This window comes from Citrus sinensis, chromosome 2 (assembly GCF_022201045.2).
Source record: "Citrus sinensis cultivar Valencia sweet orange chromosome 2, DVS_A1.0, whole genome shotgun sequence".
Taxonomy (NCBI): domain Eukaryota; kingdom Viridiplantae; phylum Streptophyta; class Magnoliopsida; order Sapindales; family Rutaceae; genus Citrus; species Citrus sinensis.
Genome location: NC_068557.1, coordinates 26,506,029 through 26,533,163, shown reverse-complemented (window position 1 = coordinate 26,533,163; position 27,135 = coordinate 26,506,029). Strand labels below are relative to the sequence as shown.

General features: G+C 34.6%; 4 protein-coding genes and 1 pseudogene across 6 annotated transcripts; all 5 read left to right on the top strand.

Annotated features, from left to right (window-relative positions):
* Positions 1 to 2,132: 2,132 nt before the first annotated feature.
* On the top strand, positions 2,133 to 9,921 carry LOC102623787 (copper-transporting ATPase RAN1). 2 transcript variants are annotated; one of them, XM_052434675.1, is made up of 9 exons: positions 2,133 to 2,673; positions 5,115 to 5,729; positions 6,222 to 6,651; positions 6,772 to 7,094; positions 7,523 to 7,581; positions 7,713 to 8,055; positions 8,334 to 8,534; positions 8,644 to 8,901; positions 9,108 to 9,921. In XM_052434675.1, exons 1-9 carry the CDS (start codon positions 2,386 to 2,388, stop codon positions 9,582 to 9,584), a joined length of 2,994 nt encoding a protein of 997 aa, XP_052290635.1. In that variant the 5' UTR covers positions 2,133 to 2,385; the 3' UTR covers positions 9,585 to 9,921. The 2 variants fall into 2 exon arrangements, with proteins under 2 accessions (XP_052290635.1, XP_052290634.1); XM_052434674.1 differs by having other exon boundaries at positions 2,134 to 2,673; positions 6,769 to 7,094.
* On the top strand, positions 9,880 to 11,122 carry LOC102624261 (U4/U6 small nuclear ribonucleoprotein Prp31 homolog; annotated as a pseudogene).
* Positions 11,123 to 14,671: 3,549 nt separating this feature from the next.
* On the top strand, positions 14,672 to 15,548 carry LOC102624547 (VQ motif-containing protein 22). Its single transcript, XM_006468478.4, has one exon. The coding sequence runs from the start codon at positions 14,801 to 14,803 to the stop codon at positions 15,479 to 15,481; it is 681 nt and encodes a 226-aa protein (XP_006468541.2). The 5' UTR covers positions 14,672 to 14,800; the 3' UTR covers positions 15,482 to 15,548.
* A 349-nt stretch (positions 15,549 to 15,897) lies between these two features.
* Positions 15,898 to 18,024, top strand: LOC102624831 (organelle RRM domain-containing protein 1, chloroplastic). Its single transcript, XM_006468479.4, has 4 exons — positions 15,898 to 16,180; positions 17,238 to 17,306; positions 17,429 to 17,535; positions 17,618 to 18,024. Exons 1-4 carry the CDS (start codon positions 16,027 to 16,029, stop codon positions 17,753 to 17,755), a joined length of 468 nt encoding a protein of 155 aa, XP_006468542.2. The 5' UTR covers positions 15,898 to 16,026; the 3' UTR covers positions 17,756 to 18,024.
* A 2,163-nt stretch (positions 18,025 to 20,187) lies between these two features.
* On the top strand, positions 20,188 to 24,877 carry LOC102628293 (choline-phosphate cytidylyltransferase 2-like). Of its 2 annotated transcripts, none has more exons than XM_052434758.1 (8): positions 20,188 to 20,498; positions 21,075 to 21,188; positions 21,641 to 21,736; positions 22,154 to 22,196; positions 22,828 to 22,983; positions 23,125 to 23,193; positions 24,145 to 24,255; positions 24,364 to 24,877. In XM_052434758.1, exons 1-8 carry the CDS (start codon positions 20,359 to 20,361, stop codon positions 24,496 to 24,498), a joined length of 864 nt encoding a protein of 287 aa, XP_052290718.1. In that variant the 5' UTR covers positions 20,188 to 20,358; the 3' UTR covers positions 24,499 to 24,877. The 2 variants fall into 2 exon arrangements, with proteins under 2 accessions (XP_052290718.1, XP_052290719.1); XM_052434759.1 differs by lacking the exon at positions 20,188 to 20,498 and adding an exon at positions 20,547 to 20,985.
* Positions 24,878 to 27,135: the final 2,258 nt, after the last annotated feature.

Sequence of the window (27,135 nt, the reverse complement as noted above, 5' to 3'; positions counted from 1 at the left end):
AAATTTTACGAGGAGTGGGTAGTAATCTTCAAAGAACGCCAACAGGATTCCTTAGGTAGGTTTGACCTTCAAGATCTAGACATCGCAGCGGAAGGCCGGTCAAGGATCGACGGCGGCCGGATCAATAACTACGTTAAAATTATAAACCACCAACTCACAAGACACTACGTTACTCTACGCGTCCCAGCAACTCCTTTCAAATTCCAAGAATACCCTTATTCTAGAATCTCGCGGTCGCCACGTGCATAATATTTTTACAAGCCTACTTGCGCCCTTCGACCAAATCCCTGAAACGACGATATGAGTAACATGAGTGTCCCGTGCCGAGATTCGATATATATATATATATATATATATATATATTCTTGTAATAGGATATTAGACTACTTCGACCAAATCCCTGAAACGACGATATGAGTAACATGAGTGTCCCGTGCCGAGATTCGATATATATATATATATATTCTTGTAATAGGATATTAGACTACTTTTGATTAATAAAATATTACCTGTTTGTTGCATTCTTCTGCCCACCCCGTACCACATGCTTCATGCACCACGCCATCTCAATTTTTTTTCCTAATAGTTTTATGTGATTTACAGAACTTTTCTGTAAATAAGAAATTAAAATTTTTATTATTATTGTTATCATCATTATCTTTTTTTTTTTTTTTTTGTAATGTACGGCGATCTTGTTTCTAGAATAATAACGTCTGTTGCCGTCTTGTATGTACAAAAAGTCAATTATAACATAGTCATTTATGACCAAATCAAGTAAGTCTAACTCAAATTTAAGAAAATTTTATCAAACATCTTCTGTTCACAATGAAGTGAATTCATGCATCCGGTATATTTCAAGTGGGGATGTAAGAATCATTTTTCAATTTCTCATTCACTATAATTTGTTTGACAAAATATTTTTAAAATGATCAAAAAATATATTAGTTTTAACTTTTAATCTTTTAAAATGGTTAGATCTGGTTAACAAAAATATTTAAAATGTAACTGAGTTAATAATTTGTTAAAATAATGATTTTTTTTTTAAATTTCAAATCATTAAATACAATACGAACTCTCCCTTTTATTCGATTTTAAAAACTAGATTTAAAGGTCACAATAAACTTATTTTAAGATGTGTAATTTAAAAATAATCGACTTATAATGAAAAATGCAAGAATGAAGATATGAGTGTACCTTATACAAAAAATACAATGATCATACAAATTTATAAATGATGATAACCCAATAATACTTTCATTTTAGTGATCAAGTGCCATTTAATTCTTCCTCATAAAAGGTTGACTCTTCGGATCGATCACATGAAATGACAATTATGATTAGGAATAATATAAGATTATGCTGTGTTTACTTAATGCATCATTAGGTTCATTTAATATATATATTTTTTTCAAGCTTGAAGCTCATAAAAGATGTTTGGGGATAAAGATAATTGGATGATTGTGATGTAGCCCCCACTCGCGCACTAATATGTAGTAGCTTCAAGTTATATACAAAGTACTTGGTTGCCCCAAAAAAAGAAAAAAAGAAAAAAAAGAAATCGATTAAAAAGCATTATTTGGTTGCCTAAAAGAAACCTAAAATTGACTCTTAGTAAGGCTAAGGAATATAGAATATTTTGAATATAGCAACGCCACCAACAATTCAATCTGTAAATCTTAACTAATTCGTATGATGCTTGACGATACAATTTTGAAATAATATTGGAATCATCTATTCATTTGAGGGATGTTTTATAATTTTTTTAATGTGCTATAGTAATTTTGACTTTAGAATAATCAAAATTAGGACAGTCAAATGGAGACCTGAAATAAAGGTAAGAAAGTAAAAAAAAATATATATATACACTTTTTGAAACATCAAATGAAATAAATCGTTGAATGTAGAAAAAAGAAAGATGAAAATTACAAAATAGATTAATCAACTAAGCTAAGGAAAGAAAGAAAGAAAGAAAGAAAAATGGAACATGTAAAAATGGGTCAAAATAATCTAAAACTTGACTGAGGGCCCCACTACGGCCTCCGCGTGGCTTCCTCATCCTCATGTGTGCAGTACAATGTGCACAGTTGCAAGTACAAAGCCCCTCCCCCAAAAGAAAAAGTAAATAGAGATCATTGAGAGGGACAAAACGGGAAATTTAAAAAATCTCTGGGACTGCCCCACGTTGTGGTTAAAAAATTGCTGTCTCTACCATCTCCCTCGGCAGCTCCAATTTCTCTCTCAGTGTCTATAATAAAAAAAGTGAAACTCTCAACTTTCGCTGTGAAATAATAACAATTATTTTTTTCTTGTTTTTTGGTTTGATATTTTTCTGCTATATATTGGCTGTGCATTTCTTTGTATGTTCGGTGGTATTAGAGGGAAATAATGATGGCGCTGAGCAACAGAGACTTGCAGCTGACGGAGCTCAACGGCGGCGGCAGCAGCGATGGAGATGACAGGGAGGACGAGTGGCTCCTGAACAATTACGATGGGAAAAAGGAGAGGATTGGAGATGGTATGAGGAGGATTCAAGTGGGAGTCACGGGGATGACGTGTGCGGCTTGCTCTAACTCTGTTGAGGGTGCTCTAATGGGCCTCAAAGGCGTCGCTAAGGCCTCTGTTGCCTTGTTGCAGAATAAAGCTGATGTCGTTTTTGATCCGGATTTGGTCAAAGTAAGTCCTCTTTTGGTTTTGTGAACAATCACCCCAAAAAAAAAAAGAGTCTGTAATTTGTGCTTTGATTGATTGTATGTGATGTGCTGCGTGATGGGTTAGCTTTAATTTAATAACAAGTGTCTTGATTGGATTTGTTTTTGTTTGACTTTAGCTTTTATTTTTAGAAAAGTTGAAGTTTTTCGTATTGTTCAAGGATTATTTGAATGATGTTTTAGTGTCTGTTTTGTAAAAGATGGAGCATAAGCTATGATCAAATGAATGTTTGTTTTGGTTTTGGTGAAAAGTACTGCAGACTTAATGCAGTTTAGTGTGATTTGATTTGCTCTAGTGTTTACGAACTGCTTCGTGGTGATCTGTTGGATAATGAACTCGTGTTGGCATTAGGAAGAAAACTATGTCAATGTTTTGAGGTGTGGCCAAGTTTATTTAATCTGGTTATACTGTGTTTTGGATTGATTTTGGTTGGATTACCATTTGATAATGGCCTAGTGTTAGTTTTATTTCTATGCTGCAATGGTGGTTTCATTTGAGTGTCATCTTCACTGCTATGAAAATATAATTAGCTGGATGTTCATATCTGGTGGACTTGGATAATGATCAGATTTACATTATGAGAGTTGGAGCTTTGGGGTTTATTGAATGTGGTTAAGACTCCTTTTCAAGTATTAGGACTTTTTTTTTCTCTTAGTAGGTTAATTTGTTCTTGTGTTTGTTATAGGCTGGATTGACATATCGTAATTAATCTACTAATACAAAAGCTAAGCTATTTAAGTCACAACTTCAAGTATTTGGTAATTACTGTTAAAATTTGGGTTAAATAGGTGGATTCTGGTGTTGTTTAAATGTGGTGGATAGTCCCTCATGAGATGTTTCTGCTTTCCTATGCTTAGGCTAGCCTTAACGGCAGTTTTTTTTGTGATGTATGTCTTGTAATCATGTTTTAAGTTGGTCTAATTCTGTGCTTACTCATATTTTTATGGTACATTGGATCAATTTAAGATTTAAACTGTAAATTGTTGATAATTGGGGTTTCATTTTTTTTTAAAAAATTTTTTGTTTCGAACTTTATTTATTTAAGTTATGTTTTAACTGTTTATTTATCTTGCAGTTTCTGGTCAAGGTTTAATATGATCTCTATATCTTAAAGTTGTATATGCTGCTTGGAATTTTGATCTGTTATTGGTCGTGATTATTCTGAATTTCTAGCTAATGTATCTGCTCTGAATGCCTCAACTCTTGTTTTTTTTTTATTTTGGACCATTTTGTGGATCATAGTTCTTGGAGTGGGTTCAATAATTGAGTTTCCTTGGTTCAAAATCCTATTTCTTGTCTTGGTGCATTAGAATCTTTGGGTTAAAGTCTTTTTCTTGTGATCATGTAGTTTTAATCTTAATCAGAGTTGTGTGGGGTTTCATTGCTGGAAGAACGATTATGCTCTGGAAATTTTTAGAATCTTACTTTGGCATCCTGCATCCATTTGAAAGGGTAAATGATAGTTGTTGACTTTCAATTGACTGGAAAGGACTTTTGTATGATTAGAGACTGCTCATTTCTGAATCTTTCTCTCTTTGCTTTTATGTGTGTGCTTACCTTTCATAAAAGCTGCAATTATGATTAGTATTGGGATTAAATTTTATATCAATTATCTACACTTGCTTTTAAGAGTTCATTACTGCACTTGATGGTGTTTTCTCTCTGTTGTGGGTGTATGTCTGTGCTTTAATTTTGGGGGTGTAATAATGATTAGCATTAGGCTAAAAGTGATTTATAGACCCTCTACTTTCCCTTTCCTAAAAGAGTTTATTATTGCACTTGATGGTGTTTTCCTTGAGCAACTAACCCAAAACAAATGACATAAGATCCTGATTTTCTATTGAATTTAGCAAGTTTTGACTGACCTGTTAGTCTTTGTCTAATATCTTCTGTTCAACCACCTTTTCTTTTTTTTATAATTTAGTTTAAATTATTCTTTATAGTTGTTCCTGTTGTATGCATGGTCTCTACTGCAGTCTTTACCTGCTTTTATACGAACTCCCTTTTAGATACAAATTTCAGATCTTAAATCATAAGAAAGGATCTTATAGATATTCTTATAAAAAAAGAAAGAATCTCATAGATATTAATTTGGAAGCTTTTATTTTATACTGTATTTGGTAGTATTTTTCTTTGGTCAAAGAGGACATGAATGAATCTTTTAAATTACCTTGTTGTAAGGACGGGAGTGTGCGTCAGTGTTTTTGAATTTTTTATTCATCCTTTTAGTACCCCCCGAGGCCCTGAGTAATCTAGTTAGCATCCCGGGTCCTGCCCACACTTTCTGGCCATGACAAGATTCTTTTTATTTTTCCGCTTCTCTTCTCTCCTTTGCTGTTTGTATTTGGAAACTATGAATCTGGCTTTCTGTGCAAACTCAATTATTTGTGACTCATATGATTTAGGATGAGGACATCAAGAATGCAATTGAAGATGCGGGATTTGAGGCAGAAATACTAGCTGAATCATCTACATCTGGGCCAAAGCCACAAGGAACCATAGTGGGGCAGTATACAATAGGGGGTATGACCTGTGCTGCCTGCGTAAACTCTGTTGAAGGCATTTTGAGGGGTCTTCCTGGAGTGAAAAGGGCAGTAGTTGCCTTGGCTACTTCATTAGGAGAGGTTGAGTATGATCCTACTGTAATTAGCAAAGATGATATAGCAAATGCTATTGAAGATGCTGGATTTGAGGCCTCATTTGTACAGAGCAGTGGACAGGATAAAATTTTACTTCAGGTTACTGGGGTGCTCTGTGAGTTGGACGCACATTTTTTAGAAGGCATACTGAGCAATTTTAAAGGGGTGAGGCAATTTCGCTTTGACAAGATTTCTGGAGAACTTGAAGTTCTTTTTGATCCGGAAGCTCTCAGCTCTAGATCCTTAGTTGACGGGATTGCAGGAAGAAGCAATGGGAAGTTCCAAATACGTGTCATGAATCCATTTGCAAGAATGACATCTAGAGATAGTGAAGAAACCTCAAATATGTTTCGGCTATTTATCTCAAGCCTGTTTCTTAGTGTGAGAATCTTTCTCTTGCTTTTTATATTTCCCTGCATGCTTGATAATCATGCCTTGTGTCCTGTATAATTCTTATTATCACTAATTTCTTTTCCTATTCTTTACCGGTATGGTTTAGATTGCATTATGTTTTAATGACTTGTTCTTTGTAATGCAAGCGTTCTTTAGGGGACTAAATGATAGAGCTCTCTAGTTGTACCTTAATAATATTATTCTAGAGGGATTTGATTCAAATGCTATGTGCATTATGGAAAATGCATGTTTGTTTGTGACCGACCAACTGGAAATTTGGATTGAAAAAAGAGATATACAATATATTTTCAGTTTCTTTCCTAGTACATTTTGTGAGAAAAATCATTGGTAATTTACTGGAGGTTTGCCATGAATGCATGCTCTTTTATATTTCAGTGAGCTAGATCATAATATTCAGTTGGCACTAGCTTATTCTTTTCTTCCTAAATTGATTTTTCACTCTTGATGAATTGGATCCAGATTCCTGTTTTTTTCATACGAGTGATTTGTCCTCATATACCACTGGTGTACGCATTACTGCTCTGGAGATGTGGACCGTTCCTAATGGGTGACTGGTTAAACTGGGCATTGGTGAGTGTTGTTCAGTTTGTTATTGGGAAGCGCTTCTACACTGCAGCTGGCAGAGCTCTTAGAAATGGCTCAACTAACATGGATGTTTTGGTTGCATTGGGAACTTCAGCCGCTTACTTCTACTCTGTTGGTGCACTTCTATATGGTGTTGTAACAGGGTTTTGGTCTCCCACATACTTTGAAACAAGTGCCATGCTAATAACATTTGTACTGTTTGGAAAGTATTTGGAGATTCTTGCAAAGGGGAAAACATCAGATGCCATCAAGAAGTTAGTTGAACTTGCACCAGCAACAGCACTGTTGGTAGTTAAAGATAAAGGTAAGTGTTCTTTCTTTATGTCTGCTCTTTCTCTACTTTTTTGTTCCTTCTTTTTTCTTCTTTAGAAATTCTAAGACCCCTGGGAAAACTGAGCAGTGTAATCTATTGGTTCTCCAGTAGGAAAGTGCATTGAGGAAAGGGAAATAGATGCTTTACTGATTCAGTCTGGTGATACATTAAAGGTTCTTCCTGGTACAAAGCTTCCTGCAGATGGAATTGTAGTATGGGGTACAAGTTATGTTAATGAGAGTATGGTAACTGGTGAAGCTGTACCAGTTTTAAAGGAAATCAATTCGCCAGTTATTGGAGGAACAATAAATTTACACGGTGTCCTTCACATACAAGCTACCAAAGTAGGATCTGATGCAGTTTTAAGTCAGATAATTAGTTTGGTTGAGACGGCCCAGATGTCCAAAGCTCCTATTCAGAAGTTTGCCGATTTTGTAAGTTTTTTTATGTTGAACTAATAAATTATTGTGTCAAGTTAAATAATTATGTTGTTTTGCGGAGATGAAATCTGACTAATTATGCCTATATGAAAAAAGTAAAACTATTTGACATTTCACAGTCTCGTGGCATTCGCAAATTATGCTTTATAACTAATTTGCATCTCCAATACATGAAGTATCAAACATCGTTGTCAAAGATTCAAGGTTATATGTTGGCGTCGCCAAAACTATAGTGACTATAGTTTCGGATGGAGACTCTAATGTATTGACCACCCAAAATTGTTTATTTTCAATTAGTTTTGATGTTTATGATTATGCGAAGCACCTTTCATGGCCTGTTGTTATGATGTGATAAAAAGTATGAGACCACAAATTATGAAGTCACAGCTGTTCTTATCTTTAGGTTTGTTTTTGATTTGTAGGTTGCAAGCATTTTTGTTCCTATTGTGGTTACTTTGGCATTGTTTACTTGGTTGTGCTGGTAAGTTTTCAGTGTTTATTACCTTATTTCGGCATCTTCACTTGATTAGTATCACCCAGTTGTTACAATGTTTAACTGTTCTGCTGGTGTATACATCCTTTTAATAATATAGTGCTATGTTGATTCTTTAGGTATGTTGCTGGAGTTCTTGGAGCATATCCAGAACAATGGCTTCCGGAAAATGGCACGCACTTTGTTTTTGCTCTCATGTTTTCAATATCAGTGGTGGTGATTGCATGTCCGTGTGCTCTTGGCTTGGCCACACCAACTGCTGTCATGGTTGCAACGGGTGTCGGGGCTAATAATGGTGTTCTCATTAAAGGAGGGGATGCTTTGGAAAGAGCTCAGAAGATCAAGTATGTGATATTTGATAAAACAGGCACCCTAACCCAAGGGAGAGCTACTGTTACAACTGCAAAGGTTTTCACGAAAATGGATCGTGGTGAATTTCTTACATTGGTGGCTTCAGCAGAGGTAATTTTTAATTACTACCTGAAAGCAGTTCTTCCTCCACCTGCATCCCAACTCTAAAGCCTCATGGTATTGCTAACAAAAGCATGACAATGCTGTAACAACATTGAATGGTTTAATTTTGGTACAAAATGGGATCGGGATCTTTCTTTTGTTTCTCCATTAAATGTGCTTACTTATTGTAGAGTTATTTTGAGTGGAAGGAGGGGCTACCATGCTCACATATGCAACATCAGAAGGTTGTCTAGATTAAGTAATATATTTTTTCTTCCATTTTATAGGCTAGCAGTGAACATCCATTGGCCAAAGCAGTTGTGGATTATGCACGTCATTTCCATTTCTTTGATGATCCCTCTTTGAACCCCGATGGCCAAAGCCACAGCAAAGAGTCCACTGGTTCTGGATGGCTTCTTGATGTCTCGGATTTCTCTGCTCTGCCTGGAAGAGGTATCCAGTGCTTTATAAGTGGAAAACAGGTTTTGGTGAGTTTCAGGTTCCACAGAACTATCTCTTTTTGACTGCTTGAGACTTGAGAGATGTTATATTTCTTTTCAGACATTGCTTATTGAAGGTAATGTGTTTCCTGACTAGGTGGGTAACCGGAAGTTGCTGAATGAAAGTGGAATCACCATTCCAGACCATGTAGAAAGTTTTGTTGTGGAACTGGAGGAAAGTGCTAGGACGGGCATACTTGTTGCGTATGATGATAACTTGATCGGTGTTATGGGAATTGCTGACCCAGTTAAGAGGGAAGCTGCTGTAGTTGTAGAGGGCCTTTTAAAAATGGGTGTGAGACCCGTCATGGTAACTGGAGATAATTGGAGGACAGCGCATGCTGTTGCTAGAGAGGTTTGTGTTATCGATTAATTATTTACTTCAATGCAATATTTGAAATTCTGATACAAAATGATTAAAAGTGTTGATTTCAATTAAACTGAACACAACTTATCTGAATTATTCATTGAATCTGTTGAAATAAACTAATATCAGATGTTAAATTTCAAACTGAAGATTGTGTTGCATTTGCAGAGTCATGAATGATTGTTTTTGTGCAGATCGGCATTCAAGATGTGATGGCAGATGTAATGCCAGCAGGAAAAGCTGATGCCGTCCGCTCATTTCAGAAAGACGGAAGCATAGTAGCTATGGTTGGGGATGGAATCAATGATTCTCCAGCTCTAGCTGCGGCTGATGTTGGTATGGCTATTGGGGCAGGTACAGATATTGCCATCGAAGCAGCCGACTATGTGTTAATGAGGAATAGCTTGGAAGATGTAATCATAGCCATCGATCTCTCAAGGAAAACTTTTGCTCGTATTCGTTTAAATTATATATTTGCCATGGCCTACAATGTCATTGCGATCCCTATTGCTGCCGGAGTTTTCTTTCCTTCGTTAGGGATCAAGTTGCCACCATGGGCGGCTGGTGCTTGCATGGCCCTCTCATCTGTCAGTGTTGTATGCTCTTCTTTGCTTCTTAGGAGATACAAAAAACCACGACTCACAACTATACTAGAAATAACTGTAGAATAAACGCCAAGAAAAACAGCTCTAGATTCAAAGAAAGGAAATATCAAATGGGTGAGTTTTTTAATATTTTTTCCCTCCCTCTTTTTAACTTCACAGTAGGCAAGGGGATGTTATTTTACCCCTCCATTGAATGTAAATGTTGGTTGTTGTATAATATCCTCTTTCAGCTCCTTTTTGAACCTTGTCTACCAGTTCAATTGGGATTCCTTGTAAAACAAGAAATCGGAGTTTCTTTTTGTGTTTCGTATTTCTGCGGAATTTCCCTATTCAATACTGGATCTGACTGCAAGTGGGAAAGATGTACAATAAATGCAGGTGGAAAGATCCAAATTTCAATTCATTATCATTGATATTCATATTCAATATTAAATCCTTTGCTTTCTTCTTATTTCACAACAATCTTCATCATTATGGTGAGATTCGAAGTTTGTTGCTGGTGTGTGAGGCTTCATCATCTGACAATGAAGCTCTTAGTCATATAATGCTGAAGATGGAAGATACTGATAATGAAATCGCTATGATTCACAACTCGATTCAAGAGAACTACTGGAAGAAACTTCCAGAGCTCGAAACGTTGGTACAAAATCTAATTGTTTATGCCGGCGTTGTCTAGAGAATTGGGAATGAGCTGAACACAACCCCCGTTGATCTTGATTGGTAGCTGCCATTGCTAATGATTATGGTGGTATCAATTGTTGCATCAGCTTCAAAGAAGAAGCCGCTTCCAGAGGCTGTTCTTCCAAAGACCATGGACGCGTGTGATCAAGCTTTGGCTCTTGATACAGAGAAGACGAAGGTGCTTGATTTTCTTGAAAACAGAATGGGATCTTCGGCGGCTAATCTCTCTGCAACCGATGGACATGCTGTTGCACCAAAACTTACGGGAGCCGCTGGGTTTATCTGAGCATTAGCCAGCATGCCTGCTTGTAATGTTTGGCTTCTTGGTGCCCAGAAAGAGAATCTTGATGGGTTCTCGGCGTCGATACTTCACGTTGGTTTCCTTGAACAAGCAGAGATTATTCAAACTACACCACCTCCTCTGAGGATGAGGGCTTGCAGATCGTTGGCTGCAAAATCAACTCTTGCGGCACGTACTGATTCTAATGGAGCAGATCCTTCAGGGAGTTTTGGAAGAGCCTTAAGAGAAGGTATTCCAAAGAAAACTGAAAATTTGCAAGAGCTTCGTGGTCCTGCTGCTGCAAAGAAACCTTAGATACTTTTTGTTCATAAAGCTAATCCTAAAAAGAAGGGAGATGGCCGCCGCTTAAGGAATATGAAGAAAAATACAATACGTATGGAGAAATAGGAATGAAGAAGCTGGCCAAAAATTAAGAATATTAAGTGAAGAATCATCGGCTAGCTTATATTTAACAATTTCTTGCCACTTCCACTTACGATTGATTGTCTTTATGATTTACCAATACCAATCTCGATGACCATTTTGTATTTATGAGAATCAATACTATCTTGATTCTCTCATTGCCTTCTTCAATGTTGATTTATTATCATAATTGCTTGTTAATTAAGTTTCTTGATTTCAATCGGCTGCCCAGTTTTTATGCTTATATCACCTTCACAACTTTTAACATTTTGAATTTGGCCATGATTATCTTGTAGCTGTTTTAAACTAAAACACGAATCATAATTACATACGTAAAGTAATAAATAATAAAAAATATATTATAATTTTGATCATATAATTATAAAAAAATAATCTACCTCAGTCCGGTTCTAATATAACCAAACCCAATTAATTTTTTTAGTTTTATATTATTTTTCTTTACTTTACTTTACTTTGCTTTGTTTGTTTTGCCTGTTCATTCATTGTATCTTGTGCTGTTCTTTGAGTTATGGGGGCAGAGTTACTTTTTCAAAGTGCCATCAGGAGTTGGAAATTCTGATAGCACAATCAGATACTGTGTGGATTGGGAAATCAATTGCTGGAAGTCAATCAATATAATTGTAGCTTTCAGGCGACAAAAGGACCGAGTCAAAAATTCTATATTTAAATTTGATTGGCCATATTTAAATTACTTCTTTATAAAAGGATTTGCAATCTTCTTAATTAGAGTCAATGATTATCCTTTTCTGTGTGCCTATCTCTGACCGAACCATCAGCTCTAAGGCTTCGTTTTGGTACAGTTTATTAAATAAAATTTATAATAGTAGAATTTATAGTACTAGAACTTATTGTTTATACCAATAGAGATTTTAGACAAAAAGCCATTGGGTATTTAATTGTCAATAAAAAAAAAACTTTTAAACCATTAAACTGTGTGATATTTTTTATATTATATATTTTTAAAAAAGCTCTATAATTTTCACTTCTAAAAACTTAAATTTTAGGCTTTTACTAGTAGAGGTAAACACTTATGATTCTTAAATAAGTCATACCAAACATACACTAAGAATCTCTCGGTCACCAGCATTCTGCTAAGTCTATCCACACCAAAATATGTTCTTGACTCTGGAGACACCCAGATTGCTGAAATAAAAGATAAAAATATCAGTCAGCTCTCTTAGTCATCGAGACACATAAACCCTTTTCACATTAATCTCTCAATGGCATGAGTTTTTCAACTCAGAATTATTCATCAATTCAGAATTATTCAAAATCTATAGTTCTGATTTTTACAAGTTGGTTCAAAAATTCTAACGAGTCCTTTCACGTGCAACTGTGCCTGCTAACTTAAGGACCATATCAGTTTAATTAATAGTTTTTTCTCCCACAATGTGAAATAGGTTTGCTATTTTCTAAATTCACAACAGCAATCAAGTCAAATTAAGCAACGTTACTTTTCTGCCTTGCAAAAACAATGATGATTTGACTTGTCAAAAGTCTTTGAATAAAATCCCTAGTCAGTATCCACTTATTGGGAGACCTGCTCCGCAATCTAATCCTTAGTGGTAGAAAATTGTGGGGTTTGCCTCGTTTCAAGACAAAAATCTATAAGTTGTTAATGGGTTCCTGTCATTTACTTGTAATTTACACAGAAATTATTATCCAAACTTGAGGTAGTTATCAAACTTGAATGGTAGACTGCTTGCAATGCTGGTCATTAATTATACACACACACACGCGCGCACATACACAACATTGACTGTGATATTGACATTAGAGATTGTTTTTGCTTTAATTGATGTTGATGTAGTTACGGATTAATGGAGGTATGGTCGTTGGTTATAATTACTTAAGATTCTCTTTAGATGGATTTGAATTTTCGTAGATGCTTAAAGATTTAATAATGATAAGAGTACTAATATACGAGTCTTGATCGTTATAATTAGTAAAGTTAATATCATACCATTCAATGGATTGAATGTTAAATTACTTGACAATTAAGCATATGTACGTTTAGTAAAATCCGTACATGTAGTTGAAAAAAAATATGAAAAGTTTGAAATGATCAGAATCGGTCATTTAAAATAAAAATAAATAAGGATGTGACATCATCTTCTGCATATGCGCATACGCAAAGCTGGGAAATTTATTATAAACATTATATACATAAATGTTATATAACACTAGAAGCACCAACGAAGCAGAAGCTCTAGGATTAATTAGCTACTAGCTAGCTTGATAGGAACAAATATTATACATGAATGGTGAAGAGTTGGCAACAACGATTTGTATTTGTGTGTGTGCGTGTGTGTGTGTGTGTGTATAGAGGATTTTCTAATAAGTTTCCTTAAAGTCTCATGGTTGAAGTTTCTAATAGGGAATGTAAAACTGAGAAATTGAAAGATTTATTCAGAGGGTGAGAATGGTTGAAGAAAAACTATGGTATTGTTCTAGATTATATGCATGACTAAAACAATTATTTATCAAAATCATCTGCATGCATTCGACGTAATGCACACGTTTAATAAATGGATTTAGACGATAACCAACTTCAACCGTGTTAAAAATATCTAATAATTTAATAATATAATAATAAATTAAACCAACAAGATTGACAATAAAAAAAATAAGACATGAAAGAAAATATCTCCTTTTATTTTTTTTAGAATAAAAATATATCCCAATCCTTTCCTAAACGATTCAATCCCATCCCACTAGGCGAAATTACGATTCCTATAAATGACTGTACAAATAACATATTTTAATTTGGCGTATTGAAGATTCTCTTGTAAAATTTTACCCAAGTTTAGTTTATCGGCAAAGTTAACCAAAATAAGACAAACAAATTACCAGCGACCTAATGAATAATGGGAACACTAAATCCATAGGTTTATGATTCGGGCATTTGTGCAAAGGAAACGAAACTGCTTACGTTTCCAATGCAATTAAGGAGTCGGTAACATCCGGGATTATTATATATTAAATTTTTTGTCACGTTATCATCACAATGACAATAATTTTCAATGGACTTGTAATTTGGAAAACTGGGAAAATCGACAGGTGAAGGACAACTTGTTCTACTGCTCCCGATATTAATTAAAAAAAAAAAATACAAAATCTTTAAAGTCATCTGAAAAAGGATTTGAGTTGAAGACTTGTTCCTTTCTGGAGTACAACAAACATAACACTTACTACAAAATAATAAATCTGAAGAAAGAAGAAGATAGAGATTGTACTATATAAACGCCATATGCTTACACAGACAGCTTTTGGGCATGCATGAAAGGGCAAATTAATCCAGGCATGCCACCAAATTGGAACACATAATTGTAAAAAACCCAGTCAAAAGAAAATTTGGTGGTTGTTGGGGATTGTCAATTTATATTTATTATATAATTCTTATTTCTGTCACAAAGTGTTAAAAGAAAAATGTTTAACCATAAGAACTCGATCAAGGAGAAAGAGGTAGCTATCAGTGGAGAGAACAATTTTTTTCATTTCTTTTTTTTGCTAGATGTTTTTTAAGCTTTTAAAACATTTGTTTGACCAAGACCATATCAAAAAGTTGCAAGTAAACCTACAAAGAGTCAAAAGATGAGGTTACCACTTACCGAGATGTACGATCATATGATCACTTCATTGAAATAAATTAAAAGGAGAGTCAGTTTCCTAGAAGCTGCACAGCTTTGGCTCCAAGTATTTCTTATTTCACTCTCACTATGAATTGTCAACATTATGCATGTTTACTTGACCGAAATCTGTCACTATAAATATACCTCAAGCTAGGCTTTATTTCTTTCCATAACAAAAAACAGTTTAAAGTTTAAAGAACAGTGATCGATTGAGAGTGATCACCAGTCAAAAAAGATTAAAAAAAATGTCTAGTGATCAATGGATGCAATCCTATAACCAAATTAGCATAGATGATCAAGATCATCACCATGTTAATTCTTCTTTTGCATATTCTGATGCCACAGCGGTCACGGCAAGCGCCGGGGCTTCTGAAAGCATATTAAGCCCTAGCAGCACTTCATGCTCTATGAGTGATCAACTGACCCCAAGAGGGTGTGTGTCAAAACCAGTTAAAAGAAGATCAAGAGCTTCAAAGAAGACGCCAACTACACTTCTTAATGCCGACGCTAACAATTTTCGGGCCTTGGTGCAGAAATTCACTGGCTGCCCTAGCACAACCTTTTCATTTGGAAGCAAAAAGGGCCCTGTCAACTTAGACTTTGGACTTGGAAATCGGCAGAATGATCAAATAAGGTGCGCAGCAGCAACATCTGTTGCAGCAAATTATGGCAACAATTATTTCAGTGATTTTCAGCAGTCCCATTATCATCATCAGCAGCAGCAGCTGCCGCAACAACAGCATCAAGCATGGCAAGAGCAGCAATGTTCGGTGTCATTCCATGATGTCAGCAATGGTGCCATTTTTGAGACAGCTAGTAATTATTGTAACCCTAACGGATTTGCCATGGACAATGGTATGTTCCATGAGGTTTCTAGCGATGCTTCCTACGGCATTGAAAGTAGGAATTACGGTTACCTCTTGTAAGGAGAAAGGTGTTTGGAAATAAAAATATACAGTGTCTTGTTCTTGAGCAATATGTATTATTGCAGAATTAGTTGTACTTCGCGAGCCATTAAATATTTAAAAATATTTTCTCTCTGTCCCTTTTTTTTTTTTCTTTTTTCATGGAAAGTATATGTTCTTAGTTTGAATTAAGTTGTAAATTTTGTGGGAATATCAACAATATAACTAATTCCTCCTTGCGGATCGATTGAGCCACTCAGATTAAGAGGATGGAAATTTTTACTCTTAGAAAAGCATTAACATTAAGAAAATGTTAACTTCACGGTCTTTTCCTTTTTTCTTTTTTTAAAAAAAGTCAGAGCCAAACAAGGGTATAAAGGACATTTCCTTCATGATAAAAAGGTTTAAAACATAAATAAAATGCAGGATGAAGTCGTTGAAGATGAAGCCAAGCGACAGTGTGAAAACTCTTCAGAAAGTCTCACGCACAACACTTAGCTCCAAAACAAGGGCGGTTGGTGGTTAGCGGCATATTCATCTCCGCCAAAACGCAGCGTATCTTGAGCATGTGGGCGGCGGCGGCGGCAGCAGGAACGGTTTCTTACCCCCAACCCATGTTCGCAAATTCTCTCACAAACCGTGAGAACCCATGTTTCAGAACATTCAATCTGAGAGCATCACTCTCTAATTATCCGCTTGCCAGCAGAATCATGGTTAGAAGTAAAGTCTTTTTTCTCTTCCTTTTCCCTAATTTTCATCTGGGTTTTTGTTTTATTAGTTTTCAGATTCTTTCTTTTGTTAATACTATGCCTTAGTTTGATTTGCTTTTTTTTTTTTTTGGTCGTAATTTTGGTCCTATTATTCAAAAGACAGACTTCAGATTTAGAAGCGAATGATTTTTTTTAGTAGAATAGTGTTGAGAAATCACCGATAATTGTACTCAATAAGATAGTAATGACTAAGAGTAGGCTAGTTACGACCACGGGGTCGAATTGGAATGTGTTAACAGTTTATCAGGAAAGCTTATCATATTGTTGCTGCTATAGAATTAATAAACAGCATGTGGATTGAGGAAATACTTGTAGAAGATGTTTCTGGGACGAACAATTTTGAATTGAATTTAGTAATTGAGAATAAATGACCTAAATATAACAATACATCCGTGTATCGTATTGGATTGAGGATGAGTGGTGTGGAGTAATTAGATTGAGGGATGTTTCCTGAACTTATTCAAAATGACCCAAATGATGTTGGTTTTCTGAACCATTTTACCAAGTGTGATAAAGAAAGGAGCACGTCTTCTGGAGGCAATACCAGAGTGTTTGAGATGTTAAAGGCAAGATTAAATTTGATCACGGTAACCTTACCCTTGAGGCTGTCAGATGATTCTGAAGGGCCCACATACCATATCAATCTTTAAGAATATGTACTCGAGAATTTTATCATAGATTATTCTTGTTTTGCATTTTTGGGAAATAATTTTGCTTTGCAAACTGTCTCACTGAAACACGCCCACTATATATTCATATTTGCTACATTTGGCCCAAATAGCTGGTTCATACATAATTCGTTTTTGTTATGTGGTGTATGGATATGTTGGTTGGTAATATACTATATCTATGTTCCGCTACCCAGCAAAAATTACTCTACATAAGTGTGCGCACGCATGAGTGTTAAAAGGAGTTAAAATTCCATGATATTCAAAGACTTATTTGAGTTAAGGCTATTGTTTGTCTTAACTTTTTTCTGCCTTTGTTTGTCTATCTGGGGGTTGCAGATTTACCTTTTACTACTCATGAACATACGTTGCAAAAGGAATTCTCAGCTTTTGGTGAAGTAGCAGAAGGTGTTTGTCATTTCTCTCTCTCATACTTGTTAATTTTCAATGAATTAGGTTCATTTTATCTCTTCATTTGTGATTCCCTTGCATGCTTCAGAGTTTGTTAACTTTCTATGCTGTTATGGCAGTTAAGCTTGTCAAGGATGAAATCACAAAGAAATCAAAAGGGTATGCATTTATTCAATATACCAGTCAGGATGATGCCTTGCTTGCGCTAGAGAGCATGGATCACAAGGTAACGTCTATTCCAATTTGCTCTTGCTTTTCGGAGCATATCGTTTAATTTTGAAGACTCATATAGTTGTTATTTATTTCAGAATTTAGATGGCAGGTTGATTTATGTTGACATTGCCAAACCTGGGAAAGATAGATTTGGAGGATATCCAAGAACCTCTGGACCCCCGAAACAGCAGCCTTTGTCTGAGCAAGATGAGGTAGCAGATTGTTGGTACTGATCAATTTCTTACAGTCAAATATTGCTCAGTCGCCAATGTTGTCAAAGATTGCCCATTTTTCCATCAATTTCTGTGTAAGCTTCTATATTTGTGAAAGAGTATACCAGAGTTAGGCTTGGAGGTAAGTGTGAATCTTCCGAATACACATAAATCACTAGAAATGAGTTGTAATTGAAACTCCAAATATGCAATGATAGAAGTTTTTTAGGTAGCTACAAGTAAACGTGCGGGTCTGTGAAATGACATTTGTGGGAAATGTTTCTTGTGTTTGTTGTGCTCTATTCATTTATTTCTTTTTTTAATCGTATTGTATTATGTAGTACTTAATCATATTATAGGAGTACATAACACTGCTTTTAGGTAGCGTTTACTTTTTGGATTGGATTGGGAATCCTGGGGAGTGAGAATCCTAGGATTGGGAGTGTGGAGTGGGAGTGGGAGTAGGTTGTTTACTTACACTGGAATGGAAGCATGGAATGGAGATCAGAATCCAATTTATGTGTTTACTTTGTCTTGGATTGGGAGTAAATAGTTTCAAATTACAATTTTATCCTTATTTAAAGAATTATAATTTTTAATTACAAAACTAATAAAAAATATATTTAATGAATAATATTTATTTTATTATATTTGTAAATTTATTATAATTATTAATATTCTTAATTATGAACAATAAATTATTAATTGTAATTTTAATATAAAATGAAATGTTATTTTATTTTATTTTATTTTATATAATTATATTAAATTTATTATTATATAAAATAATAATATAATATTATTTAGTACAAAATTAATATTTTCTTAGAATAAAGTATTTATTATTATTATTAAATAAATATAGTACTATTATTTTTAAAATATATAATAATATTATATTTATTAATTCTCTATTAATATAATAATATTATTTTAAAATAATTTTAACTTAGAATCAATGTAAATTATTATTTAAATAAATATAATATTATTATTTAAATAAATATAATATTATTTATTTTATTTTATTAATTATAAAACATAAAATAAAAAAAAAAGGTAGAAATGGGAGAGGTGGGAGTGGATTCCCACTCCCACCTCCCCCAATGGGAGTCCCACTCCCACTCCTCACTCCAAAAATGGGTGGGGCCTACGGAGTGGGACTCCCAATCCCTCCCCATTTTAAGTAAGTAAACGCTGGAGTGGGAGGAATCCACACTCCTCACTCCCACTCCAGTAAGTAAACACAACATTAATGTTTTATTACAGTTAAATTGGTATTATCAGAAATAAGCCAAGTTTAAGGGGTTTGGTAAAATTAATTAACATTAATAATGTAAAATAAATTAATTTTAAATTAATTTATTTAAATAATTCACTAGTGAATCTTACGATATGCCATTTATATGCTGAAAATATAAATGATATGTCATATAGGTTCCAGAAAAATTTATGGAATGTCATCTATGTATTGAAGTTACAAATGATGTTAAGTAAATAAGTACAATTACTACTCCAGAGTAAAAATTGCACAATATGTCGTCTATATGATAAACATTCAAACGACATGTCATAAAGTTTCATTAATCCGTATAAGATATCATCTCTCTGGGGTAAAAGTACGACTTGTCATCCAGCTTCTGATACATACACAACGTGACAAAAATACGAACGTTTATGATAATGTCATTTATGTTACTAATTGTAAACGACGTGTCAAATATACAAAATTTTTATTCCTTAATTTACTGTTGTAAAATTGAGGGTTTAATTTACTTTTAAAAAATACCTCAAATCCATCATTGCTGGTAATTATATTACAATCCCATCTTTATTTTTTCTTTATTTTTATAATAATATCCCTACAATATAGAAATATTAATAAAAAAATGTAAATGTATTAAATTAGCCTTAAAAGTAAAATAAAAATTAATTTTTATTTTACTTTTAAGATTAATTTAGTAAATTATTTTTTTACAAAAAAATTATTAGTGAGATTGTCGTAAGGGTATCATTAATTTTTATTTTACTTTTAAGATTAATTTAGTAAATTATTTTTTTACAAAAAAATTATTAGTGAGATTGTCGTAAGGGTATCAAACATTGCTTTAAATTGGTTGGAATTAATTTAATAATTTATTTATAAATAATAATTAGAAATTGTTACAAGAGTATGAAAAATATCAATTGTTTCATATGGATATCTATTTCTTAATTTGGTAGTAAGTAATTGTTGGTTAGTTTATTAATTAATTTTTTAAATTAAAAAATTAACATAAAAATATTATTGTAAGAGTATTATTGTAAAAAATAAATAAAAATAAAATAAGTGTATAAAATATTTAATAATAGGGATATCTTAATATATTTTTTAAAATATAAAAATTAAATATATTGTTAAATTAAAATATAGGAACTAAGTACAGTCAAGGTTAATTATTTTACCGTAAGATTCTCGTCACCGATAAAAGAGAGTGGGGAAAGAATTGAAGTAGCTGCCGCGAGTTGTACCTTAACATACAAGTCACTAGTCCTAGGAATCATCTGACAGAGGGAGTGAGAGACACTCCAGTTCTGTGCGTAAACCAAACTTTGAGTCAAACCCAAAAAACAACTGAGCAAAAATGGAGGAACGGAAGGTTGTGCGTGAAGGTACAAATAGCGCCGAGCCACCAAGGGACCGGCCAGTTCGAGTATACGCAGACGGAATATACGATCTCTTCCACTTCGGTCACGCCCGTGCTCTCGAGCAAGCCAAAAAACTGTATAAAATACTATAAATTTCATGTCTTTTCCTGTTTGTTTCATGAGAAACGTTTTTCCCGCTAAAAGTTTTCATTGTTTCTTCGCTCAACAGAACCCAAGAACAAAATTATGGTTAAACTACTGTATCTCTTCGTGTAACTTGGTTTAATCTTTTAACTGTTATTGCTTAATTTCATTAATTTACCTTGTTTTGTACGCATCAAATGACGAAATCTTTTTTTATTTTTGTTTTAAATTGGTGGGCTTTTGATTGTCAAAACTTATGCGGTTCATTTTATTTTATTTATTTCTCTGGGTTTTTTTCCATTTCATTCTTTCTGTTTCTTTGTGGGAACTGTGTATCATTCCATTCGTAGCAAAAAGAAAAAAAATATCGTCTTTTCTGGTTCTCAGTTCTCGTAATTTGTTATCCTTATTCGACTTTCTAAATGTTATGAGTTAAGTTTGATAAACGTTGAAGCTATAAAAGCAATTCCGTGGAATAGGTATTTGAGTTTAATACAATTCTTGGCACAGCCTAAATGAGCCTATTAGTCTACTCAATTTGATTTGTAATTCTTGGCTGAAATTGTAGGTTTCCAAACACTTACCTGCTTGTTGGATGCAACAATGACGAAGATACGCACAAATACAAGGGAAAAACTGTCATGACTGATAAGGAGCGATACGAGTCACTCCGCCACTGCAGGTTGCTTTATTTTCATCTTAAGCTTATCTAACTCAACAGAGCCCAACAGCTTGGCAGACTGTTTTTTGTTTTAGTTTGGCCTGAAATTTCAACTTGGTTTTCCTTTCGTACTCTTTCTTGATCACCAAAAGATACGGTTTCTAAATGCTAATTTCTACTTATAATCTAAATTAGCTTGTGTATAAAGAGAAGAGAATCCCTAAAAGTATGCTTCATTGGTTTCATTGCGGTCCTAATGCATATGTCCAAATTTCCTTCTGTCCCTCTTGGATGGTGGGTGTGTTGTATTTGGAAAAGATGAGTTGTAAGTTTGCTCAATGTTTTAGTTTGTGTATATTAAGCAGCGATGTGCTTCTGGACTCATATTAGTTGTTGACGTTGAATAATGAGTTACTATATATCTTTGCAATAACAGTGCCTGCAAACCCTGCTTTTTGTTCTGCTTGACGCAGGTGGGTTGATGAAGTTATTCCTGATGCACCATGGGTGGTCACACAAGACTTTCTCGACAAGCATCAAATTGACTATGTGGCACACGATTCTCTCCCGTAAGGTTAATCAACCCAATTAACGTGCTTTAAATTATTTTAACATGAAAACTGTGCACTCAAATTAATGCCATGGTGACTTTTTCTATGGCTTAAAATTTGTTCTTGAGGGTTATAAGTCAGTACCTTTAATTCTGGGTTTGAGATGGCATTTCTCTTTTTGCATTCCATTTAGAGTATCCCTTCAATATCTTTTCTTAGTAGTTCAAATTGTTTATTTCCTTTGCATTTTACAGTTATTTGTTGCTTTCTTGGTTATTTGGCTTTAATTAATTAATTAATTTAATATGATGAATGTGGGAATTGCAGGATAAACTTCTGCTCTCTTGATTGTACATTAAATTTCAGGCTTTTATGTTCATTCAAGTTAAAATGTTTGCACGTATGTTAATTTTTTCTTGTTTAACCCAATTGTAGTTACGCTGATGCAACTGGATCTGGAAAGGATGTCTATGAATTTGTAAGTTTTTTTTTTTTTTTGTGGGGGGGGGGGGGTGGTTTTGGGGGTGGGGGCCAACATAATAGTACTGAGGTATAATTTCAAAGATCCACTAATATTATAAAATTCTCATGGATCAACCCAAGTAATTTGAAAAAAATGTGGATTTACATTTAGATTGGGTTCTTATTTATGATTATGATTTATAGAACTTGGAGAATTAGGAGGGATTTTTTTTTTAAGAATTAAGTTTAAAATAAGTTGATTAAATTCCAACGATATAAAGTCCCTAATAACTATCTAGACTCTAGTCCACTTTTCCAGCTTCCTGACATCAAAAAGCTTTTTTGTTGTTGCAAAGACCAGTGGGTTTAACTCTTGACTTCCAGCGAGAATAGTATCCATGTTTTCGATTATGCATAATCTCTTCAATTGGTGCCAGCTCTAGCTTCCCATGGCTGTTGTAATGTCCTTGTGCTGAGGCATGTTAACAGAAAAATGTGTCATCAGAGATCAATCTATATTTATAATCAGCACTATTGCTGCAAAGATCCATGCTTGTCCTTATTTTTAACTTGTCTTCCTTACACTGATATTTTATTAAGCATGTTCTCACCTATTTGAATAATAATCAAGAACATTTCTTTTACAGGTAAAATCCATTGGGAAATTCAAGGAAACAAAACGGACTGATGGGATCTCTACATCCGACCTTATTATGAGGATTGTCAAGGACTACAACCAGTATGTGACGCGTAATTTGGACCGTGGATATACCAGAAAGGAGTTGGGTGTTAGCTATGTGAAGGCATGCTCTGTTTCTTAATGTCGCCCTGGTTACTTGCAAGCTTAATTTATATAATTCTCCCCTAGGTGTCCTGTGATGCCTCATTTCATTCTTCTTCTGTGAGAGAATCTTATCTTTTTCATCCCTGTTACTTTCTATCAGGAAAAACGGCTGAGAATGAACATGGGGCTTAAAAAGTTGCGTGAGAAAGTGAAGAAACATCAAGAAAAGGTAAAAGAGAAAGTTTGTATGTTAAGCTCAATTCCTCAAATACCAAATAACAAATGTTGATTTTATGGCATGGGACATACGTACTTACATCTTTGCTTTGGGCTTCTTAAGAGGATAGTTGCAATTTTCATATTGCGAAATTGTTAATGTGTAAAATACTTAAGTTGCTGAGGGCTGTGGTTGCATAAACAGTCTTCAGATGAAATTCCTCTCACACCAGGGATGGAGGATTTAGGAGTTGGTCACATGGGGTAGGGTGGGTCCGGAAGGGGCGGGATTAATAGTTTATGTAAAGATCTTTGGAAAATATGTTACACTTTCTCTGTTCGCTCCTGTTTTTACAATGTAATTGACAAAGAAAGAACTATGTGCTGATTTCATTTTCTTTGAAGATCTGATGCTTATAAGAGAATCAGTTATATTTAGTTTTTAAGAAGATCAAATAATTAGTTAAACTAGACTGCATGTTTCCACAATCTGACCTATAAGTTCTCATTAAGCATTGACCAATTACATTTGCTGGTAAAATGGTGGTTATTGGTTTGAAAGGTTAAAAATTCTACTATCCAAATTGGGAGTTCTCCTTGATTGATTAAATGTCAACCACCTTTCCCTGGACAAAATTACAGCGTGGCTGCTGACTGTCTGGACTTTATGCAGCTGAAGTGTATAAATCACGTATAAATAATTTTTTCTTGTACTTCGTCATTTTAATTTCCATTTACTGAGTATTAGGCTTCAGTTTATCTCTCTTATATGATCTATTGAATTTCTTTATGAAGATTGAGTTGCTTCTTCAAGCATTGAGCCAGTCCTTAAATTTAGATAACATGGGCTATAGCCTGCTGACTAACGTTCTGTTATCTGTGATGCTTAGTATTGTCATTGGATAGTGTTCCTTGTATGGGCAACTAGTTTATCACTTGGATAGTAATCTGGTTGAAACTGCAGATACAAATAGTGGCAAAGACAGCTAGCATGCGCCGGAATGAATGGGTAGAGAATGCTGATCGATTGGTTGCTGGATTTCTTGAGATGTTTGAAGAACGTTGCCATAAAATGGTATACTCTTTCCCTCCCCATGGCTTGACCTACTTAGTCATATGTCATGTTACTCAGATGCATAACCCCTTTGTGTGCTGACTGTACATCATTGGCTGTTGTTGCAAGGGAACGGCTATTAAAGACCGGATTCAAGAGCGACTAAGGGGACAGCATCTAATTGGATTCATATATGACAAAGAAGATGATGATGATTACTATTATGATGATGATAGTGTTGAAAGTGAGGATGAGTACTTATGACGATGAAAGGGTAGCATATGTAGGACTTTTAAAATAGGAACCATTGCTTCTCAGCAGTCATTAGTAAATATTTTATCTGCAGTATGCACTAGTTAGATTTGTGTATCCTAGAATAAGAAAAAATATTTTGACAGAACCATGAAAAACTCAACCCACCTAAGACAATCTAGTTTGTTTCTTGGATATAAATTAACTATGCCTCAAGTTGTCATATGAAAGCACACTTAGACATATCAAACCAGTCAGGTTGGGTCGACCTGATGCCAGTCTGCTATAGTACTGTCCAGTTGGGGGTCAAGCTTGCCGGTGGATCAGGTCTAGATCTATAGACCCTGATTAAAACGATATACAAATAAATAGTTCATTTGAAAATGTTTTAGGACCAATGAGTTGAGAGATTCCGTTTTAAGTTCAAATTCTGATCCTTTGTTCATTCATTCTTCCAAAGAAAATAATCCCATCAAGTTGGCTCATTGTCTGGCTTAGTTGGTGCCTGCTGGGGTGCCTCCTGTCCCGACCTTTTCTTCCTTCTTTCGCATGGCTGAAAGAACTATTTCTTATTCACGTGTTGTTATGGAGTTGGCCACCAGTTGGATGTTGGATGTCAATTTCATATCTCACTCGTAAGCCAAGACTATTGTTCTTTTTCTACCATTGAGCATACTGAATTTTGGTTATTTGATATTTTGATATTAGAAAGAGATGTGGTGATAGATGCATATCTGGTTTTATAAAGAATTATTAGAACATGAAACGGTGAATAATTAGTGTTTTTTGGGTGTTAATATTTTAAAATTAATGGATTATTTGATGTACAAAAATCTTTATGTTTTTGGTTTATTACATTTGTAAGCCCAAAGGTTAGTAAGATACACCATGATTCGTATATGTATCTGAACCGTGGGTGGACAAATCTTATAGTGCATTCTGATATCAAAACTTCATCCAAATTTCATTACTTATCATCGCAGTGAAAGTTGGTCAAATTTTTCTTGCAAGGCCTTCTATATTTAAACAAGAAATAGCATATTTTGAAAGACTAGTTATTGAATTAGACAGATTTATTTTTAGATTTGAAGACGGAGAATTTTATTTTTATTTTTCCTTACATGTGCGTTGAGACCAAGAACATAATAACAAAATTCAAAGTAGAAACAAAAATATTAATTCTTGTCCCTGGCAAACAGGAAATCCATTAGTGAAAGTGCAGGTGCTTGAATTGAAGAAGGTTAGTGCCTAGTGAGGTTGCTTTCATGATGGCATATTTTGCAGCAATTTGTACAAATCAATCCAGCTTTACATAATTCGCCTTCCACTTCCACATTCACTTGGTCCATATTTTCCTTTCATCAGTCTATTATCGCCAGCAATTAACCCTACTTTAAAATAGGAATTTGAACCTGCTTATTTAGTTACAGTAAAATGTTAATTATATTAGAACTGAGACAATGGGGTGTAGCTGTAAATTTAGGTAGGGCTTTCCAAGATAAAATATTGCGTAAATGACTTATTTACTTTTTTTTTTTTAAGTTTGTGTCAGAAAGATAATGGCTATTATAAAAACAGTAGAGAAATAAGTGATATATATTGATTTTAGTAAAGCTGGTAAAATTATAATTGTTATGACATACTTGACCTTTGGGTTCCAGGTCATTTCGATTTCTTAATTGGGAACATGGTTTGTTTACAATTTTTTTTTTTCTCTCTCTTATAGGTACCTGGAGTTAGCAGTGGCAAAAACTTAATCTTTACGAAAAACCACGATAGCTTTTTTTCACAAAATTCTGATGTCTGTCTGTACATAACAAGTTGATGAATGTGAAGCCAACCAATAGAAAATATGCAAAAATCCAAGAGAAAGAGATGCTTTTCCTTATCTTCCTTTGAAAGTGCATGCATAAATGAAAAGAAAAAGAAAGTGGATTATCAAGTAAGCATCATAATATCCCACACACCACCACCACCAATTTCAATTCACCAATCAAATTAACACACTCTTGTGTCTCTTTTTCTCTTATTCATCTTTTCAAATAACCACTCAATATTAGCTTGGCCGTTGCCCTTGGTCTTAGCTAGCTGAGCTCTCAATATGTTCCCTTAGTGTTTGTACTATGTTCTCCCTTTTTCTCCTCGTTATCCCATTATCTCTTCTCCTCCTTATTCACCTTCCATTTTCCTCACTTTTCTTCATCTCCCATCAATGGCTCAAATTTCACCCTCTCCATTGCTGAACTCTCATGATCATCATCATCAATCTCAACATCAAACACCATCCCCACCACCATCACCTCCAGCTTCCGCTGATTTAAACATCATGGTCATTGTCGCGGCCATGTTATGTGCCTTAGTATGTGCTCTCGGGCTTCACTCTATGTTACAATGTGTATTTCAATGCACACAACGCGCCTTGACCGAGCCAAGGCAATGGGTTGTTTCACGTAGACTCAACTCCGGTTTAAAAAGGAAAGAAATGGTTGCTTTGCCTACGGTTACTTATGCAAATTCAGGCTCATCACCGTCATCAGCTTCAGCTGGCTGTGCTATTTGCTTGCTGGATTTCATCGACGGCGACGAAATTCGGCTTCTTCCCAAATGCAACCATCGGTTTCACGTTGCATGCATCGATAAATGGCTGCT